The 22,870-nt window shown below is 46.0% G+C and overlaps 1 protein-coding gene across 1 annotated transcript in view; it reads left to right on the forward strand.

Annotated features, from left to right (window-relative positions):
* The first annotated feature begins 1,573 nt into the window (after positions 1–1,573).
* The window catches only part of LOC135249352 (procollagen galactosyltransferase 1-like), a 23,085-nt gene continuing 1,788 nt past the window's right edge, over positions 1,574–22,870 (forward strand). Inside the window, 12 exon segments of the mRNA XM_064324896.1 lie at positions 1,574–1,922; positions 12,692–12,802; positions 15,054–15,171; positions 16,129–16,263; positions 16,618–16,822; positions 17,446–17,565; positions 18,072–18,203; positions 18,719–18,794; positions 19,520–19,652; positions 19,866–19,993; positions 20,658–20,864; positions 22,673–22,870. The exon segment at positions 22,673–22,870 is cut by the window's right edge and continues 1,788 nt beyond it. Of these exon segments, the coding sequence (XP_064180966.1) occupies positions 1,705–1,922; positions 12,692–12,802; positions 15,054–15,171; positions 16,129–16,263; positions 16,618–16,822; positions 17,446–17,565; positions 18,072–18,203; positions 18,719–18,794; positions 19,520–19,652; positions 19,866–19,993; positions 20,658–20,864; positions 22,673–22,870 (1,781 nt within the window). The 5' untranslated portion in view covers positions 1,574–1,704.

The following is a 22,870-nucleotide window of genomic DNA, read 5'->3' on the forward strand; positions in this document are numbered from 1 at the left end:
GTTCCTCCCCTATATACAGAACTCCGTGTGACAACGCTTAATGTAGTATCTGTTGTGGTTTAGCTAATATAACGGCATGCGTTCTGACTGTGCCACAGGCTGGTTTTTGTACTTCTCCTTACTTTTTTTTTTTATAAATAAACTTTATTTCAATTATACAAGTCATTACAAACAATTACATAAACAAGAATATCTAAATACATTAGGTAAAGCATCTTCTATATTAAAAGTCCAGAGTTTCCCAAAGATTTGCATTGCCATTCTTGATGTCAATTGTCCTTCGACGTTTTAGTTCTGTTAAAATGTTCTTGCATACAGATTCACTTGACACGTGGATATGATCAATTGTCATTTTACTTCGCGTTTTCCATATGTGCTGATTCACTAGACATATTATTAACCAGTATAAATCTTTAAGTTTATCATCAATGTTATATATTATTCCACAAAATACAGTTTCTGGTGTAATTGAAATATTAACACCAATAGATTTAATTTGTTCCCATATTTTTTCAGATCGACTGCATTCAATCAACAGATGCTTCAAAGTTTCATCTGTATCACAATCAGGCATTGGGCAGGATTTCGTTGTAACAAAGCAACTCCATTTTACAACAGCCCTCACTGGTAATCTCCTCACTTATATTAGCCAGGCTATATCTCTCATACTTTCAGAAATGTTTTTGCTCCATATTCGTGCGACCATTCTTTCACATTCTAAATTAATTAGATATCTGTACTTTATAACTCCACCATACAGTTCATTAATTATTAAATTGTATATGACTTTATTCTCAGAATGGCACCAGTCAATATTTAAATGTTTAAACTTGTCTATAAAATCACTCGTCTCCTTACCGGGCCTGGTCATATGTAGCCTATGCACGCACAACAAGCCTGCAAAACAACTAGATTGTGTTCACGTTAAATCTATTCCTCAAAGTGCCATTGTTGTGAATAAAGTCTGTCCGACAGCATGACGCGTTGTTGCAATCGCTGATTTAAATCTGCGAAATCTCTACTTGTTCTAGTATCCAGGCACTTCGGTATGTCCTCTAGCCATTCATACCGGCTCCTCGTCGCTGCGGTAAACTCGGGACGGAAAAAAACGAACGCATAGTACGGTCGGTGGTCTTAGCAACGCCCATAAAATAGAACTTTCTGGCACATTCCAACAGTTTGCAGTCTTAAAGGGGTAGAGACTCCCCGGCAGGAGGCGCTTTGCGATAACCTGAAAAAAATGAATTTGATTGTTACTTGTCAATATTGCACTCTTTATTAACTACATGTAATAAAGCAGGTTTGTATATGGGACAAGTTTTTATTTAATTTCTTTTTTCCTTTTAAAAATAAAGTGTCTTATTATCATGTAACCTGACTGGAGACGAGCTGTAGCACACCAATAGAACTTTCTGGCCTTTTTTTTTTTTTTTTTACAAGAAAGAAACAAAAAAAAGTTGTATCCACGCGTAACCTATATGGTACCGCGACTGATAAAAAAAAATCGTCCCCTTTAACTTACAAGAGAACATCCCCTTTAACTTGTTCTTGGTTTTTTGTACCCCCGTGTCGGGAGGCGTTTCATTTCATTTGTGTCTGTGGTCAGTAAATTGAGTGGATCCGTTCCCAGTTCTCCCTGTGTAGCTACTGTACCTTTCACCCGCCAGCGTTGAAGCTCCTCTGCTCTACGACTCTCCGTCTGCGATGCTGCGTTTCTCCTTGCTCTCTTGTTTAACGCTGTCGATTCTCATTCACCGGCCCGTCCATGGATACTTCTCCGAGGAGCACTGGAGTCCGGAATCTCCGCTGCTCGCTCCGCGGGTGCTCATCGCTATGATCTGCCGCAACTCGGCGCACTCCTTACCGCATTTCCTGGGTACTATCGATCGCTTGAATTATCCGAAGGACCGTATTGCTCTCTGGTAAGAATATATGGTAATGCCATTTAGCGTGTATGCTGCTTTTCGGTGTCTTTACAGACAAACATTAGTGGTTATTTCTTAGTCTGTAGTTTGACAACATGATCACCTACCTCAACGGTGTTAATGTTTGCTATGTACTTATTAATCATATACTACGGGAACTATTGTCATCAATGTGGTGGTTGTGGTGGTTGTGGTGGTTAAGAACGAAGACAGTTGATATATGTGTACTAATAACCTAGGCTACTTTAGAATGCATGACTTGCATGTAAATTACCGTACATGCATGCATGTCGCGTAACGGTTATACTCAAGATGAATCGCAGCCGTTAATCTAACCAAACCACTTGGGTATATTAGGCTATGTGAACTTGATGGTGGATCGAGTCGGAACAAATCACACGTTACGGAACAAGTTATGTTTCATCTACGTAATGTTGCGCTATTTTTTGTCGTGTTGAGTTACGGCTGGTTTACACTCCCGTTCTGTATACGGGGGTCACATAGAAAATAGAGACTGGCATGGGGTGCACTCCACTCTAATTTTTTCAGTGTTTAATGTTGTCTGAACTACGGCGTACTGCGCCAGCCTCCGAGTTAAATAGAAAATTATCTTAATTCAGGTTGCTGCGGGCTTTTTACAATCCATTATGAAACCACGCTTGAGGCGCAGAAAGAGAATAGCATCCTCCTTTTTTATTCTCCCGTCGCTAACTGCATGTGTAAAGTCTAGTTGAGACGTGTCCAAATTGAATACAGTAGTGGCTTTCAGCAAACTTCCACTCCCTTCAACTTTCCTCCTGTCATGTAGCGCATTCCTCGAGACACGGTTTGTCATTCTCTTGAGTGAATCTAGACGAGGCTGTTTAACACAAACCGAAGTTATGCCGTTCAAATATAAATAACGTTCGAAATCAACGGCAGTGACAGCAGCCTACTGAATGGGAGAAAGGGGGGAGACAAACCTTGGGCGAAGCTCGAAGGATCGCCGATCCTCCATTCGTAAATTCAGCAATTAAACGGTTTTTGGAGGGGTGAGAAAATTATTTTCCTGTCCCCCCTGGCGACAAATTCAGATCCATCCTTCATTCTAGACATACCTCAAAAAAAAAAAAAAAAAAGAAAAAGACAATTTAAAACACACCACCGGTATTTTAATCCACAATAATCATATCATCACCACTTGAAGAAGTTTAAAGTTTACAGTACGATCTTGTGTATGCGAATGACCACACAACAAGTGTCCAACAATAATTTCAACGAGATGTGACTTTTTAAAAAGGTAAAACTAATTTTTTCGAATATGTGACGAATAGCCTATGTATCTGTGTGCGAATATTTTCCCCCTCACATAAACGTGCTACCATCTGTACTAGACTCGGAACCTGTGTGGTCGGAACCTCATTTAATGTTTTTTTTTTCCGCCGAAATTGCGTCACCCTGCGAAACTTTGTATTACTCATACCGACCCCCTTCCCCCAAAATCCTCTTTGACCGTCACATAAGGCAACAGATAAAAGTTTTCTATTATTTTTTATTAATTATTTTTACTGTTTAACATTTTGAATAGGAGATTTATTTAAGAATAAAATGTTAGTCATTTCCTCAATATCCAGGCAATACTTTTGAAGCTATTAAGCTGCAAGAAGTATTTTTTTCTTTTTCTTTAGCGGTTAGGCTGAGCCCGATTTAGCTTAATCCACATAAAACGTAAGAGTTCTGATTTGATGGTGTCAGAAGAAATTGATCCTATTTGTTCACAGACAGGCAAATTAAAGGAGACAGAGGAAACAACAGCTTGTTTTAAATAATAAGTGTCCTCCTCGGCTGTTTTTGATGTTCCGTCATGCTCTGCTTTGGGAAGCTCAACCGGCGCGGGGCCTGGGCGACTCGCGCAGTACCGGTAGTCCCCAGTAGGGGCGCCAATCAGGGATTTTGGCCCCATGAAAAGAACTCATATCTCATATTTGCCCCATCACCCAAGAAAATCCTATGTTCTAGTATTTATTAAGGCCCTTGGAATTGTCCTATACCCCCCCCCCCCCCCCCCAATCCACACAGCTCCACTAGTCACCATTGAGGCAGACCCAGGCGTTGGCACACAGAACGTTACTGGTTTGATTTTCGGTTGGATGAGAGGTATAGTTAAAATAGTTCAAATACAATCCTCCTGACTAAAACTTTAAGCATGGAATTTAATAGACAAGTTAACGTGAATATTATAGTTATAGTAGTTTCAAAGTCAATAATTGCACAGGTTACGTGCTAATGTTTACTTTGTACTATATATGCACATGTTACACGTGTGTGTGTGTGTGTGTGTGGCAGTTGCGTGCAGTTTTGCATGTGTGTGACATTGTGTCTCCCTGTGCACATGTGTGTCTGTCCATGTGCATAGGCTGATGCTCATGTGTGTCCACACGTGCATGTGTGTGTGTGTGTGTGCGGGTCTGTGCACATGTGCGTAAGTTGATGCACATGTGTGTGCACGTGCGAGTATATGTTTCTGTGAAATTGTGTGTAAGCTGATGGGTGCGTGTCTGTGATGCAGGGAAGAGATACTCAAGAACAGAGGAATCGAGGAGACTTTTATCAGGCAAACGGAACGTCCTTGCTCAGTCAAGCGTCAGTTTGAATTCGCATCAGTTACATACGTTACAGATGTGGAGAGGTGGATCTACCGGTTGATCATTTATGTGTGTGTGTGTGAGTGCGTGTGTGTGTGAGTGCATGTGTGTGTGAGTGTGCGTGTGTGTGTGCGTGTGCGTGTGTGTGTGTTGTTGTTTTTTTCGTAATACCTGTGTACAGCAGTGCTGATTGGCTCCTGTTTGGGTTTAAAGCTGATGCATGTGCAGTCTGCAACTGTAGCTCATGATTTTACATTTATTTTAAAAACATCAGATCAAATGAATAATTTGGCTGATTAGGGCTGATTAAATAATTAAGGGCAGAGGTTAGTGTGAAATCCTGAAATGGATTGGCTCCTGCTGGGATTTTGCTAGTAGCGATTCACATGGGGCTGGACAGCGCAGGGTGGGTTCCTCCTCCATATCCCAGTTTCTCCAGAGATTTCTTCCCACTGGCAAGTTTTTTCTTGAAATTTTTTTGTTTTCTTTTTCTTTTTTTCCTGCCGCTGAGGAGTTCTTTTTTAAAACAGGGTTCCAACGCGTCCTGGAAATCTTTATTCGGTTTTCCTGTCATGGAAAAGTCATGGAAAACGAGCATATTGCCTAAATGTGCTGGAGAAACGTTGGTTGTCCGGGAAAATATTTTCAGTTATCGGCCAAAACCACAGGTTCACCACAGGTCCGTGATGGCAGTGGCCCCGCCCCCTTCCCCTGTTATCCCTAATCGACATCCCTCAGTCCACAATCACTGTCTTCCCCTCTGTATGTTACTGGTGTTGGTCACGTAAAATGTCCTGGACAATAATGTCTTGAGAACAGTGGGACCCCCTTTTAACCTCGCTCACTGGATTTTTGGGGGTTCAGGCTCAGTCTTGCCTAATTTTCCTTATTTCCTGTTTCTGCAAACCATGTTTGTGACAGAGCCTCTGTAAAACATACAACGCAAATAAAATGTAATCCAAATGCATTATTATTATTATTATTATTTATTATTAAGGATGCAGGGTGGTGGCTGTTCAAAGCACACTGGGCATCAGGACCTGTTTAACCCTTTGAAGAGCAGATTTATTTATTTATTTATTTTTTCAAAATTCTGTGTCAGTGTTCTAGAACTCCGCTTCTTTCGGTTTACCGGCAGCGACTGTGACATCAGCATTAGAATGTTCAGTTCAGAACGTTCTAATCACACATTTGTGGCCTCGCGCCTTAAAGGGTTAGCAAACAGGAGAGCAATTTCCTGTTTCCCCCACGTGTCTGCGTTCGAGTCGGCCTCTGGTCTGCCTCTCTGTCGGAGACACAGGGAAGCACTCAGGCACTGCCAGCTGCATCACAGTCAGCGGGAGTTTGGCCCGGGAGCAGAGAGGGGGTGTGGGGGATGGGGTGGCGATGTGCAGTTCCACACTTTTTCTGTTCTAATATGCAGTATTATTCCTCTCTGTGAATGTGCGTGTTAGCTGCATTGCTCCAGTGTGCTTGGAGTCCTTTTTTTTTTCATTCACTGTGCACAATACTACCCTTTAAAGATCTAGGGCCTGAGTTACTAAGACCTTTAGCATGTTCAGAATCTTGTAGCTCACGCAAAGCTGATAACATGACCTTAAATGCAACCTACACTTAAGTATGAATTCAAATTTTTATTCACTGGCTGCACTTGATGATTAATTCTGAATCTTATATTGCATTTTGAGTGAAAGTCATGAACTAGTAATGCCAGATCTTGGTTGGATCCCAGCTATTGTTTATTATCTTTGCTTACTGTTTGTATCGTCTCAACTAATTGGTTCAATTACTGTCTGTATCCTTGCACCTGATTGGTCTTCTTACTGTCTGTTGTTGCTACTGATTGGTTCAATTAGTGTCTGCCTGTTGTTTCAGCATTACTGGTGTGATGGTGTGCGGGATCACGATCACGTTACCGTGGCGACAGTCTCAACAGTGAAGCTGACGTTGACAGTCTCGGCAGTGATGAGCTCGTTACCGCGGTGACCATTGTCACCACGGTGCGGGAACAGCGTCCGTAGGTTAACGGTAACGTTTCCGGAGCAACAGCCTGTGGAGTGCTGACCTCACCGTATCAGGGACTGGGCGATGGCAGCGTTGCCGTGGCGACGGGGCGGTGATGGGGCAGCGTGTGGAGTGCTGATCTCACCGTATCAGGGACTGGGCGATGGCAGCGTTGCCGTGGCGACGGGGCGGTGATGGGGCAGCCATGCGGGCAGCGTGTGGAGCGCCGGTGGCGGCTAGCGGCCTCGATACTGTGTCTGGCAGCCGCGATCGGTGGCGTTTGGGAGCATTCCTGGCGCGTGCCCGCACCAGCCCTCCGCTGGAGGAGCGGGGTCAGCCCGATTCGCTGGGCGTCGCGGTTAAAGGGCGGCATTATTGGGTTTCCTGGGTTACAGAAGCACATGTGTTTTATCCCTGCTGAGCAACAGAGCCAACTTGCCTCATTCAGAATTCAGCTTCAGTGTGTGTGTGTGTGTGTGTGCATGCGAGTGTGCGAGTGTTTGAGCGAGTGAGAGAGAGCTATAAAGTTTTGACAGTGCCAGTGAGACAGACAGGGCTGGGGGCTGGGTTGGCCAGACGTGCAGACTCTGTAGAAATCACACTGCACATGAGGTATGTGTCCCTTTATCTAGTAGAGCTGCACAAAGCCCCCATCACAAATACACCTCCCCCCTCCTCTCTCCCTCTCTCTCTCACACTCCCATCTCCCTCCTCCCCCCTCTCTCTCGCTTCCCATCTCACCCCTCCCCGTCTCTCTTTCTCTTTCCCATCCTGTCTCTCACTCTCTCTCTCTCTTGCCTTCTCTCTCCTTCTTTTCCCTGCTCTCTCTCTCCCTCTCACTTGTTGAGGAGTAACTCAGTTCTGCACAGAGACTTCAGTCAAGGTTGAGAAGCTTTAACACATGATGTCATGGAGAGAAATACAGTGTCTGCGGTTTTGTGTGGTTCTCTGAAAATCGGCAGTTTGCTCAGCAAGTTTTATACCTTCTGGACAGACAGAGAAATTTACAGTTTTTTTTGCAAAGAGATAAGGAACAACAATAAATCTTTCTTCTAGGTGAATTAATTAAAAATGAGAGGTTACATATTTGGCAACATGCCCAGACTATATGTTGGGCAGCCCGGCAACCACGATAAGGCACTCAGCGTAAAGACGTACGCTGAAATAAGTCATCTTTGTAATTTCCCGCAAAAGAAGAGGCAGTCTGTTTAATACATCCGCATCGCTCTACAGCACTTGGATCAGAACCTCAGGAGAGTTTGTGCCTGTGTGCATAAACTAATGAAGAGTGTGAGGTCACGCCGCATGCAGACTATATTGTGTGAAAATATAATGGGAATCTGACTACCTTCAAACGCAGACTAAAGACTCATCTCTTCAGGCTGCACCTCTCCCCACCCCTCCCTAGCCTATAGTTAAATGCACCTAGTTAGGCTAATACGATCACGTTAGTTTTTATTTGGCAGGATTGTTTTTGTTTTTGTCTGATTCTGACTAGGCAAATGTGATTTCAGTGCTAGTTTGTACTTGGCAGGATTGTTGTTTGCTGAACAGGTTACTCTACAGGGTTGGAGTCTTGATCTATGTGGTCACTTCTGGCACTACGATCCTTACTTCACTCTAGTGTGTTTCTTTTGCACCTCTGCACCTTGAACTAATGCACTTGTTGTACGTCGCTCTGGATAAGAGCGTCTGCTAAATGCCTGTAATGTAATGTAATGTAATAATGTTTATAAAATATAATGTTTTTTGTGTGCAGGCAGTGAAATGTTTGCATTTGGGACAGCATGTTCTATATCGGCAAGTAGGTTTTTTTTTTTTAAGGTCAAGGCTCCTATTTGAACATTTTTGACCTTTATTATGTTTCCTGTTTAAGACCCTGGACGTTGCTGACAGAGGCCATGTTTAGACAAATTTTTCCAGAATGTGCGCCTGAGATTTAGTGATGATGTAAACTGAAAACAATGTTGCGTAAACTGGAAAAAAACACAGTTTGCCTTTAGGAAGACCTCCAGTGACCTTGTGCAGCTGCATGCTGGCTGCCTGTTTCTGTATTCAGTTAACGTTGACGGAAGCGCCTTTAATGGAAAACCGTCTGCAGTCACCTCAATCTGAGCTTTCTCAGACGGCGATAATGAGTCTCTCTAAATGACCAATTATGCTGCACAAGTATAGACAACGGTGTGGAAATGCTGTGTCTACCATTAGCATCTGGTGCGTGTGTGTGTGTGTGTGTGTGTGTGTGTGTGAGAGAGTGTGAGTGCATGTGTGTGTGAGTGTGTGTGTGTGCGTGTGTGTGTGTTGTTGTTTTTTTCGTAATACCTGTGTACAGCAGTGCTGATTGGCTCCTGTTTGGGTTTAAAGCTGATGCATGTGCGGTCTGCAACTGTAGCTCATAATTTAACATTTTTTTAAAAAACATCAGATCAAATGAATAATTCGGCTGATTAGGGCTGATTAAATAATTAAGGGCAGAGGTTAGTGTGAAATCCTGAAATGGATTGGCTCCTGCTGGGACTTTGCTAGTAGCTATTCACATGGGGCCGGACAGTGCAGGGTGGGATCCTCCTCCATATCTGCACATATGTGTGTGCCATATGAATGTGTGCTTACAGGGAGCCATATGTGGAGTGAGTGTTTGAGTGAGTGTGTGTGTGTGTGTGTGTGTGTGTGTGTGTACGTGGCATATGTTTGTGTGCTTACAGAGAGCCAGATGTAGAGTGTGCGCGCATGTGTGTGTGTGTACAGATGGGTACATTCAGTGTGTGTGTGTGTGTGTGTGTACAGACAAATATAAGCAGTGTGTGTGTGTGTGTGTACACAGACAAATATAAGCAAAGTGTGTGTGTGTGTACAGACAGGTACATGCAGAGTGTGTGTGTGTGTGTTTTATGCTGTTCTCACACACGCTTGTGAACTCCACATGCTGCAGCCAGGCCGGAGGGCTGGGTTTCCTGGCCGCTGATTGGCTGGTCCTCGGCAGCACACAAAGCTGATTTTAAATCGTGCTCAAACCAGGAAGCATCAGTTTGCACAGGAGCAGATATTTACCAGATATTAATTCCGCGTTTGGGTGGGTCGTGTTTTAAAATATGGCTTTTTTTCGTCTCGAACCGTCTCAGCGTGCACAGAACATTACATTACATTACAGGCATTCAGCAGACGCTCTTATCCAGAGCGACTTACACAACTTTTACATAGCATTTTACATTGTATCCATTTATACAGCTGGATATATACTGAAGCAATTTCGGTTAAGTACCTTGCTCAAGGGTACAAGGGCAGCGTCCTACCCGGGAATCGAACCTGCGACCTTTCGGTTACAAGCCCAGTCCGGTGACGTTGTGGGGACCGTTTTAGGGGTCCTGGAAGACGGCGGTGTCCCCATTCGTGCACCCCACCCTGCTCCTACCCGTTCACGCGGGGGGCTGCTCCGTACCCCCAGGCCTGCGTTTTCGGGAGAGCGGGGGCTCGATCGAGCCGCGGGCAGCCGCTCGTGTGCCAGTGGCCATTATTTCGGCCGGCCCGCGGTTCACCCTGAGCGGTGTTTCCTCCCACATGCCGCTGTATATAATTACATAATGGCCAGGCTCGTGTACACACACGCACACGCTCGCAAACACTAACGCAGACACACACCACACCACACTCTCTCTCTCTCTCTCTCTCTCTCTCCCTCTCTCTCGCACACACACACACAATCTGTTTCCCTTCCAAGAGTGATCATTTGTTTTGCTTTAGTCTGTTTTAGTCTGTTTTTTTTATTTTTATTTTAGCCTGATTCAATCTGTTTTCAGAAAAGCACAGAATGTACTTTCTTTCTGTTCTGCCTAAGTTTAGGACAGAAGTTTTTTTTTCTACTAGTTTGTCTGAATGAGCTTAGGACATCAGCTCTCTCTCTTTCTCTCTCTCTCTCTCTCTCAGCTAAACAGCTGAAAAAGTAATCTAGCCTCAGTCTTACCCTTTATGTAGTGTGGCTACAGCTGTGCATAGTGTAGCAAACAATTCAGCAGCCACCCCATAAATCCTGGCAAGCTGCTATGGTTTCAGTTCAAATTTATTTGCGTTAGCATGGTAATGGATTACAGTGGACATTTATTAGCATGGACTTGTGTTAGCATGGACTGGTATTAGCATGTACTGGCGTTAGCATGGATTGTCATTATCTTTGTCTGGGGATAGCCTGATCTGGGGTAAGCCTGGTCCAGGGTTAGCCTGGTCTGGGGGGTTAGCGTGGTCTGGGGTTAGCGTGGTGTGAGGTTTGGGTGGTCAGTTGTCAGAGTGGTCTGCTGTTAACATTGAGAGTATAGTCTAATGCTAGTGTGGATGCCATCTGGCTTTAACTATGTAGTGAAAGTTGCAGGGTTTTGCCCGTTGTGATTAATTTAATGTACCCTTTGAAAGTAGCAGAAGATTACACAAGAGCAATGGGTGTGTTTTTTAGTGCTTGAGGGGTTCCGCACTCACAAGATCTTTTAAACGTGGTTGTTATTGTGCTTAAGCCCTTAAAAGGTGAAACATAACCGCTCTCCATGAAATCAATTCAGCTGTGAAACCACCTCAGTTTGGAGAATCCAGTTTTCTGTCATTATAATGGACACGACGACCACAGGATTGTCTCTGTGGTCTGAACTGATGCTTTACCTTTACCTGACGCTCTGTGACCTTAAAATGCCCATCGTTGTTATTTCTAATAGAACCTATGGTCCTGTGTCTTGGTGGCAGTGGGGCCTTAAATGTCAATCAGTACAGTTTGATATGTTATCCAGTAGGGCCCTAAATGTTATCCAGTAGGGCCCTAAATGTTATCCATTAGGGCCCCTAAATGTTATACCCTCAGGGCTCATCTGAATGGACTGGCGTGCACTGCTGTGATCAGTCTCTCTGTGCTCAGCTGAATGGACTGGCCTGCTGTATTATGATCAGTTTCTCTGGGCTCGGCTGAACGGACTGGCCCGTCTTGCTGTGATCAGTCTCTCTTGGCTCAGCTGAATGGACTGGCCTGTCTTGCTGCGATCAGTTTCTCTAGGCTCAGCTGAACGGGCTGGCCTGTCTTGCAGCGATCAGTCTCTCTGGGCTCGGCTGAGAGACTTGCTGTGATTTGAGCCGCTGTGTCTAGTTTCATTTCCTCATCACGGGTTCTCTTTTTCAGAAACCCTGTCTGCATGACCCACATCAGCACAAAGAAACAGCCAATCACAAGCACACAGCACACCCAGACTACTGTTACATGCTTCCTTCCTCCTGCTTTGTGTGTGTGCATGTATGTGTGTGAATGAATGAATAAGAGTGTGCGAGTACAGGTGTGTGTCAGTGCAGGTGTGTGTGAGAGTACAGGTGTTTGTGTGTGTGTGAGTGTAGGTGTGTGTGCCTGTGTAGGTGTGTGGACATACAGGTGTGTGTGAGAGTACAGGTGTGTAAGAGTACAGGTGTGTGTCAGTGCATGTGTGTGTGAGTGCAGGTGTGTGGACATACAGGTGTGTGAGAGTACAGGTGTGTGTGAATGCAGGTGTGTGCGAGTACAGGTGTGTGTGTGAGTGTGAGTGTAGGTGTGTGTGCCTGTGCAGGTGTGTGGACATACAGGTGTGTGTGAGAGTACAGGTGTGTAAGAGTACAGGTCTGTGTCAGTGCATGTGTGTGCGAGTGCAGGTGTGTAGACATACAGGTGTGTGAGAGTACAGGTGTGTGTGAATGCAGGTGTGTGCGAGTACAGGTGTGTGTCAGTGCAGGTGTGTGTGAGAGTACAGGTGTTTGTGTGTGAGTGTGAGTGTAGGTGTGTGTGTCAGTACAGGTGTGTGTCAGTGGAGGTGTGTGTGTGTGCAGGTGTGCGGACATACAGGTGTGTGTGCGAGTACAGGTGTGTGTCAGTGCAGGTGTGTGCGAGAGTACAGGTGTGTGTGTGTGTGTGTGAGTGTAGGTGTGTGCAAGAGTACAGGTGTGTGTGTGTGTGTGAGTGTAGGTGCGTGTGAGAGTATAGGTGTGTGTCAGTGCAGATGTGTGGACTTACAGGTGTGCGTGAGAGTACTGGTGTGTGTTGGTACAGGCGTTTGACAGTATATGCGATGTGTGTGTTTAATAGGTGTAGACCAACAGGTTTGTTTGCAAGGTAAACAGATTTATTTTGTTGTGTATCCGCAGGGTGGCGACAGACCATAATGTAGACAACACAACCGTGATCCTGCGAGACTGGCTAATCCAGGTACAGAATCTCTATCATTATGTGGAGTGGAGACCTCTGGAGGAGTCCAGGTGAGTCTCCAGCGGTACCTGTCACTCTACCTGTCTCTCTGGTAACTCTGTGCTAGCCCTAACTCTATCTGTCTCAGGCCAGTGTACTTACCAGCTGTAACTCTACCTGTCTCCAGCTGGTCTCTATACCAGCTGTGTTTACCTGTGCCAGGATACTCTCTGTGCCAGCCGTGTGTGTGTGTGTGTAGAGAGAGAGAGAGAGGGGGGGAGGGGGGGTTGAGATAGAGGAATGGAGAGAGAGAGGGGGGAGAGAGAGAAGGAAGGAAAGAGATAGAGGGATAGAGGGACAGAGAAAGAAAGGAGTAGAGAAAGAGAGAGAGAAAGAAGTCTTTTAGTGTTCTGTGTTTTGTGTTCTGTGTCTGTTAGTTATTATGTTACTTATTGTAGGACTCAGTGTGTGAGTGTGTGTTGTGTTAGTTATTGTGGGTTATTGTGTGAGTGTGTGTTCTGGTATAAGTGTGTTGTGTTAGTTATTGTGGGACTCAGTGTGTGAGTGTGTGTTCTGGTATAAGTGTGTTGTGTTAGTTTGTGGCTTGGAGCTGTGTTCGTAAATGTGTTTGTTGTTATGTGGACAGTGTGTGTTCTGGTATAAGTGTGTTGTGTTAGTTATTGTGGGACTCAGTGTGTGAGTGTGTTCTGGTATAAGTGTGTTGTGTTAGTTATTGTGGGACTCAGTGTGTGAGTGTGTGTTCTGGTATAAGTGTGTTGTGTTAGTTATTGTGGGACTCAGTGTGTGAGTCTGTGTTCTGGTATAAGTGTGTTGTGTTAGTTATTGTGGGACTCAGTGTTGTGAGGTGTTGTGTTCTGGTTTATAATGTGTGGTTGTTTAGTTATTGTGGGACTCAGTGTGTGAGTGTGTGTTCTGGTATAAGTGTGTTGTGTTAGTTATTGTGGGACTCAGTGTGTGAGTGTGTGTTCTGGTATAAGTGTGTTGTGTTAGTTATTGTGGGACTCAGTGTGTGTGTGTTCTGTGTCTGTTAGTTCTTATGTTAGTTATTGTGGGACTCAATGTGTGTGTGTGTTCTGGTATAAGTGTGTTTTGTTATTTATTGTGGGACTCAGTGTGTGTGTGTGTTCTGGTATAAGTGTGTTGTGTTAGTTATTGTGGGTCATTGTGTGAGTGTGTGTTGTGTTAGTTATTGTGGGTCATTGTGTGAGTGTGTGTTGTGTTAGTTATTGTGGGACGTGTGTGAGTTGGTTTGGTAAGTGTGTTGTGTATATTTGGGACTCATGTGTGAGTTGTGTTTGTAAAGTGTGTGTTGTTTGGGGACTCAGTGTGGAGTGTGTTCGGATAAGTGGTTTGTAGTATTGTGACCAGTGGGTTGTTCTGTAGTTTTATTTAGTTATGTGGGACTCTGTGTGTGTGTTCTGGTAAAGTGTTTGTGTTATTGTGGATCAGGGGGTGTGTTCGGAAAGTGTGTTTGTAGTATTGTGTATGGGATGTGTTGGTAAGGTGTGTTATATTGTGGGTCATTGGTATGTGTGTTCTGTATAATTGTTGTAGTTATTGGTCATTGTGTGGTGTGTATTGTGTGGGTTGGTTTTTTTGTTTGTGAGTGTTTGTGTGAGTGTGTTGTGTTAGTTATTGTGGGTTATTGTGTGAGTGTGTGTTGTGTTAGTTATTGTGGGTTATTGTGTGAGTGTGTATTGTGTGAGTGTGTTGTGTTAGTTATTGTGGGACTCAGTGTGTGAGTGTGTGTTGTGTTAGTTATTGTGGGTTATTGTGTGAGTGTGTGTTGTGTTAGTTATTTTGGGACTCAGTGTGTGTGCGTGTGTGTTTCTGGTATAGGTGTGTGTTGTTTTGTGTTATTTGTGGGCTGGTGTTCTGTATAGTGTGTTGTGTTAGTTATTTTGGGACTCAGTGTGTGAGTGTGTGTTGTGTGTAGTGTTGTTGGTGTAGTTTGTGAGTGTGTGTTGTGTGAGTGTGTGTTGTTGTTAGCGTTTTGCGTCGCTCTGTGAGCTGTTAGCTGTGTTAGTTATTGGGGTTATTGTGGGTGGTGTGTGTGGAGTGCGTGGTACGTTTGTGACAGGTGCGTGAGTGTGTGCCGCTGGAGCGTGTTGCTGTGATTAGGTGGTGTGGGTGGTGTTAGGATTTGGACTTGTGAGTTGTGTCTCGAAGTTGTGCTTATTCTGTGGGACTCAGTGTGTGAGTGCGTATTGTGTGAGTGTGTGTTGTGTTAGTTATTGTGGGTTATTGTGTGAGTGTGTGTTGTGTGAGCGTCCCGTCCTCTGAGCACCCTTTACCCAGCAGGGGTTTTGGGGACGAGACGGGGCCGAAGCAGTGGACGAGCCAGCGCTACGAGCACGTGATGAAGCTGCGGCAGGCGGCCCTGGAGACGGCCCGCGAAATGTGGAGCGACTATTACCTGGTGCGTCTCCAAAACCCTCCCCCCTGCCCTCCACCCACTATTACCTGGTGCGTCTCCAAAACCCTCCCCCCTGCCCCCACACACACACACACACACACACGCACACACAGGCGCACACATACGCACACACGCACACACACACACACACACACGCACACACACGCACACGTGCACGCACACACACACAAACACACACACACGCACATGCACACGCACACAGTACATGAAACATGATTCACCCAAATTGGTACTTTCGGCTGAGCAAGAAAGAGAAATAGAGAGCGAGCGAGAGAGACAGAGAGAGAAGAAATCAGAACTCCACTCTTCTGTTTTAAAATTATAACCCTGCTGTACTTTGATTCATCTGAAGCTTCGGTGCTGTTGCCATCTTATTTTCCTGGCCCCTGTGATCTGAAGCTTGTAATGTGTAATTACCGGAGTGTTGGTAGCTACTGTTCATGGCTGACCGCTCCACGGTCTGGCCTGCGTGCACACACACTGCCCCCTTGTGGCAGTGAGTGGGAGAGCGCCTACTCTGCTTCACCAGTCAACCCTTGCAGCAGGGCCTGTGGACACATGTCCATTAAACATTAGTTTCATTTCAGAGTACATAGCGCATATTCATGAATATGCAGGTCATAGCAAAGCCACTGGCATACTGAGTACAAAAATAAATGATGTAATTTGGAACAGCAGGAGAGTAGTAATAATGTGAGTTTAGTAACAGATGCATTTCTGTGAGCAGGAAACCCCGTAGAGAAATGTCACTTCAGATGCAACAACATTCTGTTAGACTGTAAAAACACCCAGAGGCAACAGACATCTTGGTGTTGCTGTTGACTGTTAACTGCCAATAACTGAAAAATACATTAAAATTCCATGACCTATATATGGTCTTGGTGAGAGCGACTTGACCAATCAGAAGTCCCCTCTCCCTTCCCCCTTCTCTGTCTCCAGCTGGTGGACTGTGACAACCTGCTGACCCATCAGGACGTGCTGTGGAAGCTCATCAGGGAGAATAAGACCATAGTGGCTCCTATGCTGGAATCCAGAGCAGCCTACTCTAACTTCTGGTGCGGGATGACCTTGCAGGTGTGTGTGTGTGTGTGTGTGTGTGCCTGTGAGTTTGTGTGTGGGTGTGTGTGTGTGAGTGTGTATGTGAGTGAGTGTATGTGTTTGTGTGTGTGTGCGTTTGTGTGTGGGTGTGTGTGTGTATGTGTGTGAGTATGTGTGTGTGCCTGTGAGTTTGTGTGTATGTGAGTGAGTGAGTATGTGTGTGGGTGTGCGTGTGTGTATATGTGGGTGTGTGCCTGTGTGTGAGTGAGTTTGTGTGTGAGTGTGTGTGTGTGTGTGTGGGTGGGTGTGTGTGTGGGTGTGTGTATGTGAGTGTGTGTGTGTGTGTCACAGATGGTCCATGGCATTTTGTCTCTCTACTGCCCCCTTCAGGGCTACTACAAGCGGACTCCGGCGTACATGCCCATCAGGAAGCAGCTGAGGAAGGGCTGCTTCGCCGTTCCCATGGTGCACTCCACCTTCCTGGTGGACCTGCGCAAGGAGGCGTCCCGCCAGCTGGCCTTCCACCCGCCGCACCCCGACTACACCTGGGCCTTCGATGACATCATCATCTTCGCGTTCTCCGCGCGCATGGCAGGTGAGCCCCAGGAGCATGCTGGGTAATTGAGTCAGAGGACTTGGGTTCATTCCGATCGCTTGTGTTTGTCCGACCTCGTCTCCTCGGCTCTCGCGTGACGAGGACATTGATCGAGGTCCGCCGTCTTTAAGGACGTTCCAACCTGTTAAGTGCTCCTTGAAGGAGCTAGGGGGCTCCTGGAGGAGGAGATTCATGAGTACATGCCTTGTAGAATTTTTTTTTTTTTCAGAATGCGTGACATAAATAATCCACCCGTGGATCCACCTCTCCCCATCAGCCACGTCTGTGAAACTGGCACTTGGCTGAAAGGATGTTCCATTTGCCTGATACGCGTTCCCTCGATTCCTCTCGTCCTCGTATCTCATCCTTGCATCTCTTCCTTGCTTCCTCCCTTTGGGTGGAGCTAAGGAAACAAGGAAAGGACGGAAGGAAGGGATGCAGGAAGTAAAAATAAGCGATTGGAATGAACTCCCCCTGCCTCACTGTGGTGATTAGATATCCCATGATGCTTTTCTCAAAGAGGAAGTATTCTCCTGCTGCTCTGGGCGAATCCCTGAGCTGGATCTCAGGATCTCAGGACTCAGCCAACATCCTGCCTAACCCTGGCGTCTCTCCCCCCCAAGAGGTGCAGATGTTCCTGTGCAACAGAGAGAATTATGGGTACTTTCCCGTCCCCCTGCGGTCCCACAGCTCTCTGCGGGACGAGTCCGACAGCTTCCTTCACACCGTGCTGGAGGTCATGGGTGAGTGGGGAGGGTGCGGGGGTCGAGAGTCAAAGGTCAAGGGTCAAAGGAGAATTGTGGATCAGGGACAGCAGAAGTGTGCAGGAATCGTCTTCACTGTGTCTATATTTGTTTCTCTTCTCTTCCTCTTCCTTTCTTCCTCTCTCTCTTTTTTATTCTCTCATTTTCTTTTTTACTCGTTTTACTTCTTTCTCTCTTCCTGCCTCTCTATCTCCCCTCCCTCTCCTTCACTGCATCCCTCTGCCCCTCTCTTTTTCCCCCTCTCCATCTCCCTCTCTCTCTCTCTCTCTCTCTCAATTCAATTAAATTGTAAGGACAGCCAAGGTAGTACTGGCACATAAAGAAGATGTAAATGACATATATCAACTGTCTGTCTTAAGACTATACTGTTCAACATATAGACATAACAAACACATAATAGTAATAATAATAATAATAATAATCATCATCATAATATTCTCTGTGTCATATCGGTGTACTCCAGCTCTTGGTCTGTGTTTCCTCAGTGCGATCTCCCCCTCTGGAGCCCACCAGCCACATTTCTGTCCACCCCAAACAGCCTGACAAGATGGGCTTTGACGAGGTGAGGGGGATGGGGGGGCGGGGGGGGGTAGGCTAAGAATAAATGATAAGAAGGAGTGTGTCACACCCATGCAATAGAGGACTGGTGAATTAATGTAGGCACTGTGGTTGTTGACCAGTTATTCAGTTAACCTTATGCCAGGCAGATTTTGTTTTATAGTTTTGCTTTTGAAATGCTACACAAACACACACAGACACACACACGTGCCCACTCAGTCACACGCGCAAATCGCATTCACATGGCTCGTCCTGGTGCTGATAGGCTGATTCACAGGGCCCGTCGTAGCGCTGATTGGCCGAGCGGCGTCCTGGCGGGGTCATGTCCAGGCGCTGATTGGCCGAGCGACGTCCTGGCGGGGGCGTGTCCGGGCGCTGATTGGCCGAGCGGCGTCCTGGCGGGGGCGTGTCCAGGCGCTGATTGGCCGAGCGCGTCTGGCGGCTGTCCGGCGCTGATGGCGAGCGGTCCGGCGGCTGTCATCGTGATGGCCGAGCGGCGTCCTGGCGGGGCGTGTCCAGGCGCTGATTGGCGCGGGTCGCGGCGTTCCGCAGTGTCATCCGAGCGCGTCCTGAGGGCGCACGGCCGGAGGGCTGATGCTGCGCAGCCTTTACGAGCAGGAGATCGCCTGCAAGGTCATCACGGCCGTGGAGCAATGCTGCGCACCAAGTCGAGATCGCTACAGGTTTAATACGCTGCGCAGGTGCAACCAATCAGCGCGCTTACATTATACCTCTAGACCATCGCTACAGCGTGTAGCAACCCTACCTCTTAATGTGTCTACAGCTGGTAGACCAACCCGTTCTTGGAGATCTGCTATCCTTGGTAACCAATCCCCTTCTTGGAGATCTACTGTCCTTTCAACCATAATTTGGCATACCTGACTGTGCTAATTAGCAGCATAACAAAATCTCTGGCTGTTGAATGAAGTGTGCTTTGTTAGGGTTGGAGTGAAAACCTACAGGACGGTAGATCTCCAGGAACAGGGTTGGTTACCACAGGTCTACAGTGACCAATGCATCCTTACTAATCAATAGACTGTAACCAACCGTGCCAGTTAATATACTGCAATTACCTTTACCAGTCAATTTACAGTAGCCATTATAGGTCAATATATTATCCCCAGTATGTATTTCTTGACAAATCAGTTCACTACTAAACATTGTACCCTAATAAGTTCACATTTTTTGGTCAGTGTACTGTGTTTGGCTACTATACACTGTGAGAACTCAACACATCTCTCTCACTCCCCCAATATCTTTTGCCCCCTGTCATTCTTTATCCCTTTTTTTCTCACTCTGCATTTCCCTCAATATCTTTCTCCTTTGCTGTCTCGGCCTCTCTCTTTCTTTCTCTCTGCCTCCCTCCTTCTATCAGTGCGCTGAATATGAGTCTGATTCAGGCCATGGGGATTGAGATGCTTCCAGGGTATAGTGACCCCTACCACGGTCGGCCGATCACCAAGGGAGAGATGGGCTGCTTCCTCTCCCACTATAACATCTGGAAGGAGGTGAGTGAAACAGGCGAGGCCCAGGCTTTTGGGCCTACACTGTGTGGTTGTTGGACGCGTGTGAGTGTGAGTCCCACGTTTGTCTGTTTTCAGTTTTTTGTGGGTGTTTGTTTAATTTTATAGGGGAGAGACATTGTGTGTGTGTGTTAGAGAGAGAGAGGTGGGGGGGGGGCAGAGAGACAGAGAGCGACTGACTGACTGTTCCTTTGGCAGATTGTGGAGCGAGGCCTCAAGACCTCCCTGGTGATTGAGGATGACCTTCGCTTCGAGGTCTTCTTCAAGCGTCGCCTTCAGAACCTGATGCACGAGGTGGAGAGCCAAGGCTTGGACTGGGATCTTATGTGAGTGCAGCACCTACTGGTACCCTCCGGAACTGCATCCAAATATACCTGGAAGCCAGGGAAAAAAAACTAATTGACATATTATATAAAATTAAATTAAATAGTATGATAATATAAAAATATAATATATACCTGATGATAGTATGACCCTATTTGTGATTAACTGGACCACAAGCCAAGCTCAAATAGCTGTCAATTTCTGATTTTATAATGAGATCTCTCTCTCTCTCTCTCTCTCGCTCTCTCTCTATCTGTCTCTCTATCACTCTCTCTCTCTCTCTCTATCTGTCTCTCTCTCTCTCTCTCTCTCTCTCTCTCTCTCTCTCTCTATCTGTCTCTCTATCTCTCTCTCTCTCTCTCTATCTGTCTCTCTATCACTCTCTCTCTCAATTCAGTTCAGTCTTGTTCAGTGGCGCTTTATTGTCAGGACAGGCAGAGCAGTATTCCAAAGCGTAGACAAAACGTGTTTAAAAGTCTGACATATAAAATGAGCAACTGTGAGTATGCTGGGTAACAAACCAGGCGTGCTTACGATAATTATAAAAACGTAGCAACATAATAATGCTAAAAGTCATTTTAATTATGGTAATAAATGAATGAATAATGAATAGTTTTTAATCAGGCTCTCTCCCCCGCTCTCCCCTCCTATCTTCTCCTCCGTCAGATATGTTGGAAGGAAGCGCATGCAGGTGGATCACCCCGAGAGGTCTGTGCCCAATATCCACAGCCTCGTGGAGGCCGACTACTCCTATTGGACGCTGGGCTACATGATGTCACTGCAAGGTGCCAGGAAGCTTCTGGAGGTGGAGCCTCTGAGGAGGATGCTGCCGGTGGATGAGTTCCTTCCCGTCATGTACAACAAGCATCCAATGTGGGTGCAATTCACTCTCGGGTCCCGCCTCCCTCTCCTCCTCTGTGACCACTTCCTGTTTCTTCTGCTCTCCTCCTGTTCTTTATCCCTCTCTGTCCCTGCTTTCCCTGTTGGGAGTACGAAAAGTTTTAGTCGTACAGTAGTTGCACAAAAAACAATGACAGTACGATGATATATTTTTTCGAAGCCTTAAAACAATAGTAGGTAACTTTAAATGGTAACAGCGATGTTAGTGTTCACTCTGTATCCCTCAGGTTACAGCAGGCTGATATGTATTTTGCTGTAATTGGGACCGTCAGTTCTTCTCCTAACAGGATTTGCAGTTTTTCATGCTTTGTCAGGGCAGAGAAGTTTTTTTTATAATTGTAGAAATTTTTTAAAGACATGTTTTCCTTATATTAGAATTTTTTGCAATAACAGAGAAAGTGCGTCTCCAGTCTCCACCTCTCCTGTCTTACAGTGACAGCTCTTCTTTCTGCAGTCATGTTTTACAGCGTCTGTCCTTTTCAGGAGCGAGGGTGTGGGCACTGGGGCCTGTACTGTGTCCGAATCTGTCCGTGTATCTCCCCCGTGTGTCTATGACAGACTGTTCCCATCTTCTGTTCCATCTTCTCCTCCCTCCAATCTTGTTCCATCTTCTTTTCCCTCCATCTTGCTCCATCTTCTGTTCCCTCCACATTCTGTTCCATCTTCTGTTCCCTCCAATCTTGTTCCATCTTCTGTTCCCTCCATCTTGTTCCATCTTCTGTTACCTCCATCTTGTTTCATCTTCTGTTTCCTCCACATTCTGTTCCATCTTCTGTTCCCTCCAGTCTTGTTCCATCTACTGTTCCCTCCATCTTGTTCCATCTTCTGTTACCTCCATCTTGTTCCATCTTCTGTTCCCTCCACATTCTGTTCCATCTTCTGTTCCCTCCAATCTTGTTCCATCTTCTGTTCCCTCCATCTTGTTCCATCTTCTGTTACCTCCACATTCTGTTCCATCTTCTGTTCCCTCCAGTCTTGTTCCATCTTCTGTTCCCTCCATCTTGTTCCATCTTCTGTTACCTCCATCTTGTTTCATCTTCTGTTCCCTCCACATTCTGTTCCATCTTCTGTTCCCTCCAATCTTGTTTCATCTTCTGTTCCCTCCACATTCTGTTCCATCTTCTGTTCCCTCCATATTCTGTTCCATCTTCTGTTCCCTCCATCTTGTTCCATCTTCTGTTCCCTCCATATTCTGTTCCATCTTCTGCTGCCTCCGTCTTGTTCCATCTTCTGTTACCTCCATCTTGTTTCATCTTCTGTTCCCTCCACATTTTGTTCCATCTTCTGTTCCCTCCAGTCTTGTTCCATCTTCTGTTACCTCCATCTTGTTTCATCTTCTGTTCCCTCCACATTCTGTTCCATCTTCTGTTCCCTCCATCTTGTTCCATCTTCTGTTCCCTCCATATTCTGTTCCATCTTCTGTTCCCTCAATATTCTGTTCCATCTTCTGCTACCTACATGTTGTTCCATCTTCTGTTCCCTCCATCTTGTTCCATCTTCTGCTCCCTCTAATCTTGTTCCATCTTCTGTTCCCTCCATCTTGTTCCATCTTCTGTTCCCTCCATATTCTGTTCCATCTTCTGTTCCCTCCACATTCTGTTCCATCTTCTGTTCCCTCCAATCTTGTTCCATCTTCTGTTCCCTCCATCTTGTTCCATCTTCTGTTCCCTCCATATCCTGTTCCATCTTCTGTTCCCTCCATATTCTGTTCCATCTTCTGCTACCTCCATCTTGTTTCATCTTCTGCTCCCGCCAATCTTGTTCCATCTTCTGCTCCCCAGCTCTGAGTACATGGAGCCGTTCGAGCGGCGGGACCTGAAGGCCTTCTCGGCGGAGCCCCTGCTGGTGTACCCCACCCACTACACGGGCGACGAGGGCTACGTCAGCGACACGGAGACGTCCACGGTGTGGGACGACGAGGAGGCGCGCACGGACTGGGACCGCGCCCGCTCGCGGAAGACCCAGGAGCAGGAGGAGCT

This window comes from Anguilla rostrata, chromosome 2 (assembly GCF_018555375.3).
Source record: "Anguilla rostrata isolate EN2019 chromosome 2, ASM1855537v3, whole genome shotgun sequence".
NCBI classification, from domain to species: Eukaryota; Metazoa; Chordata; class Actinopteri; order Anguilliformes; family Anguillidae; genus Anguilla; species Anguilla rostrata.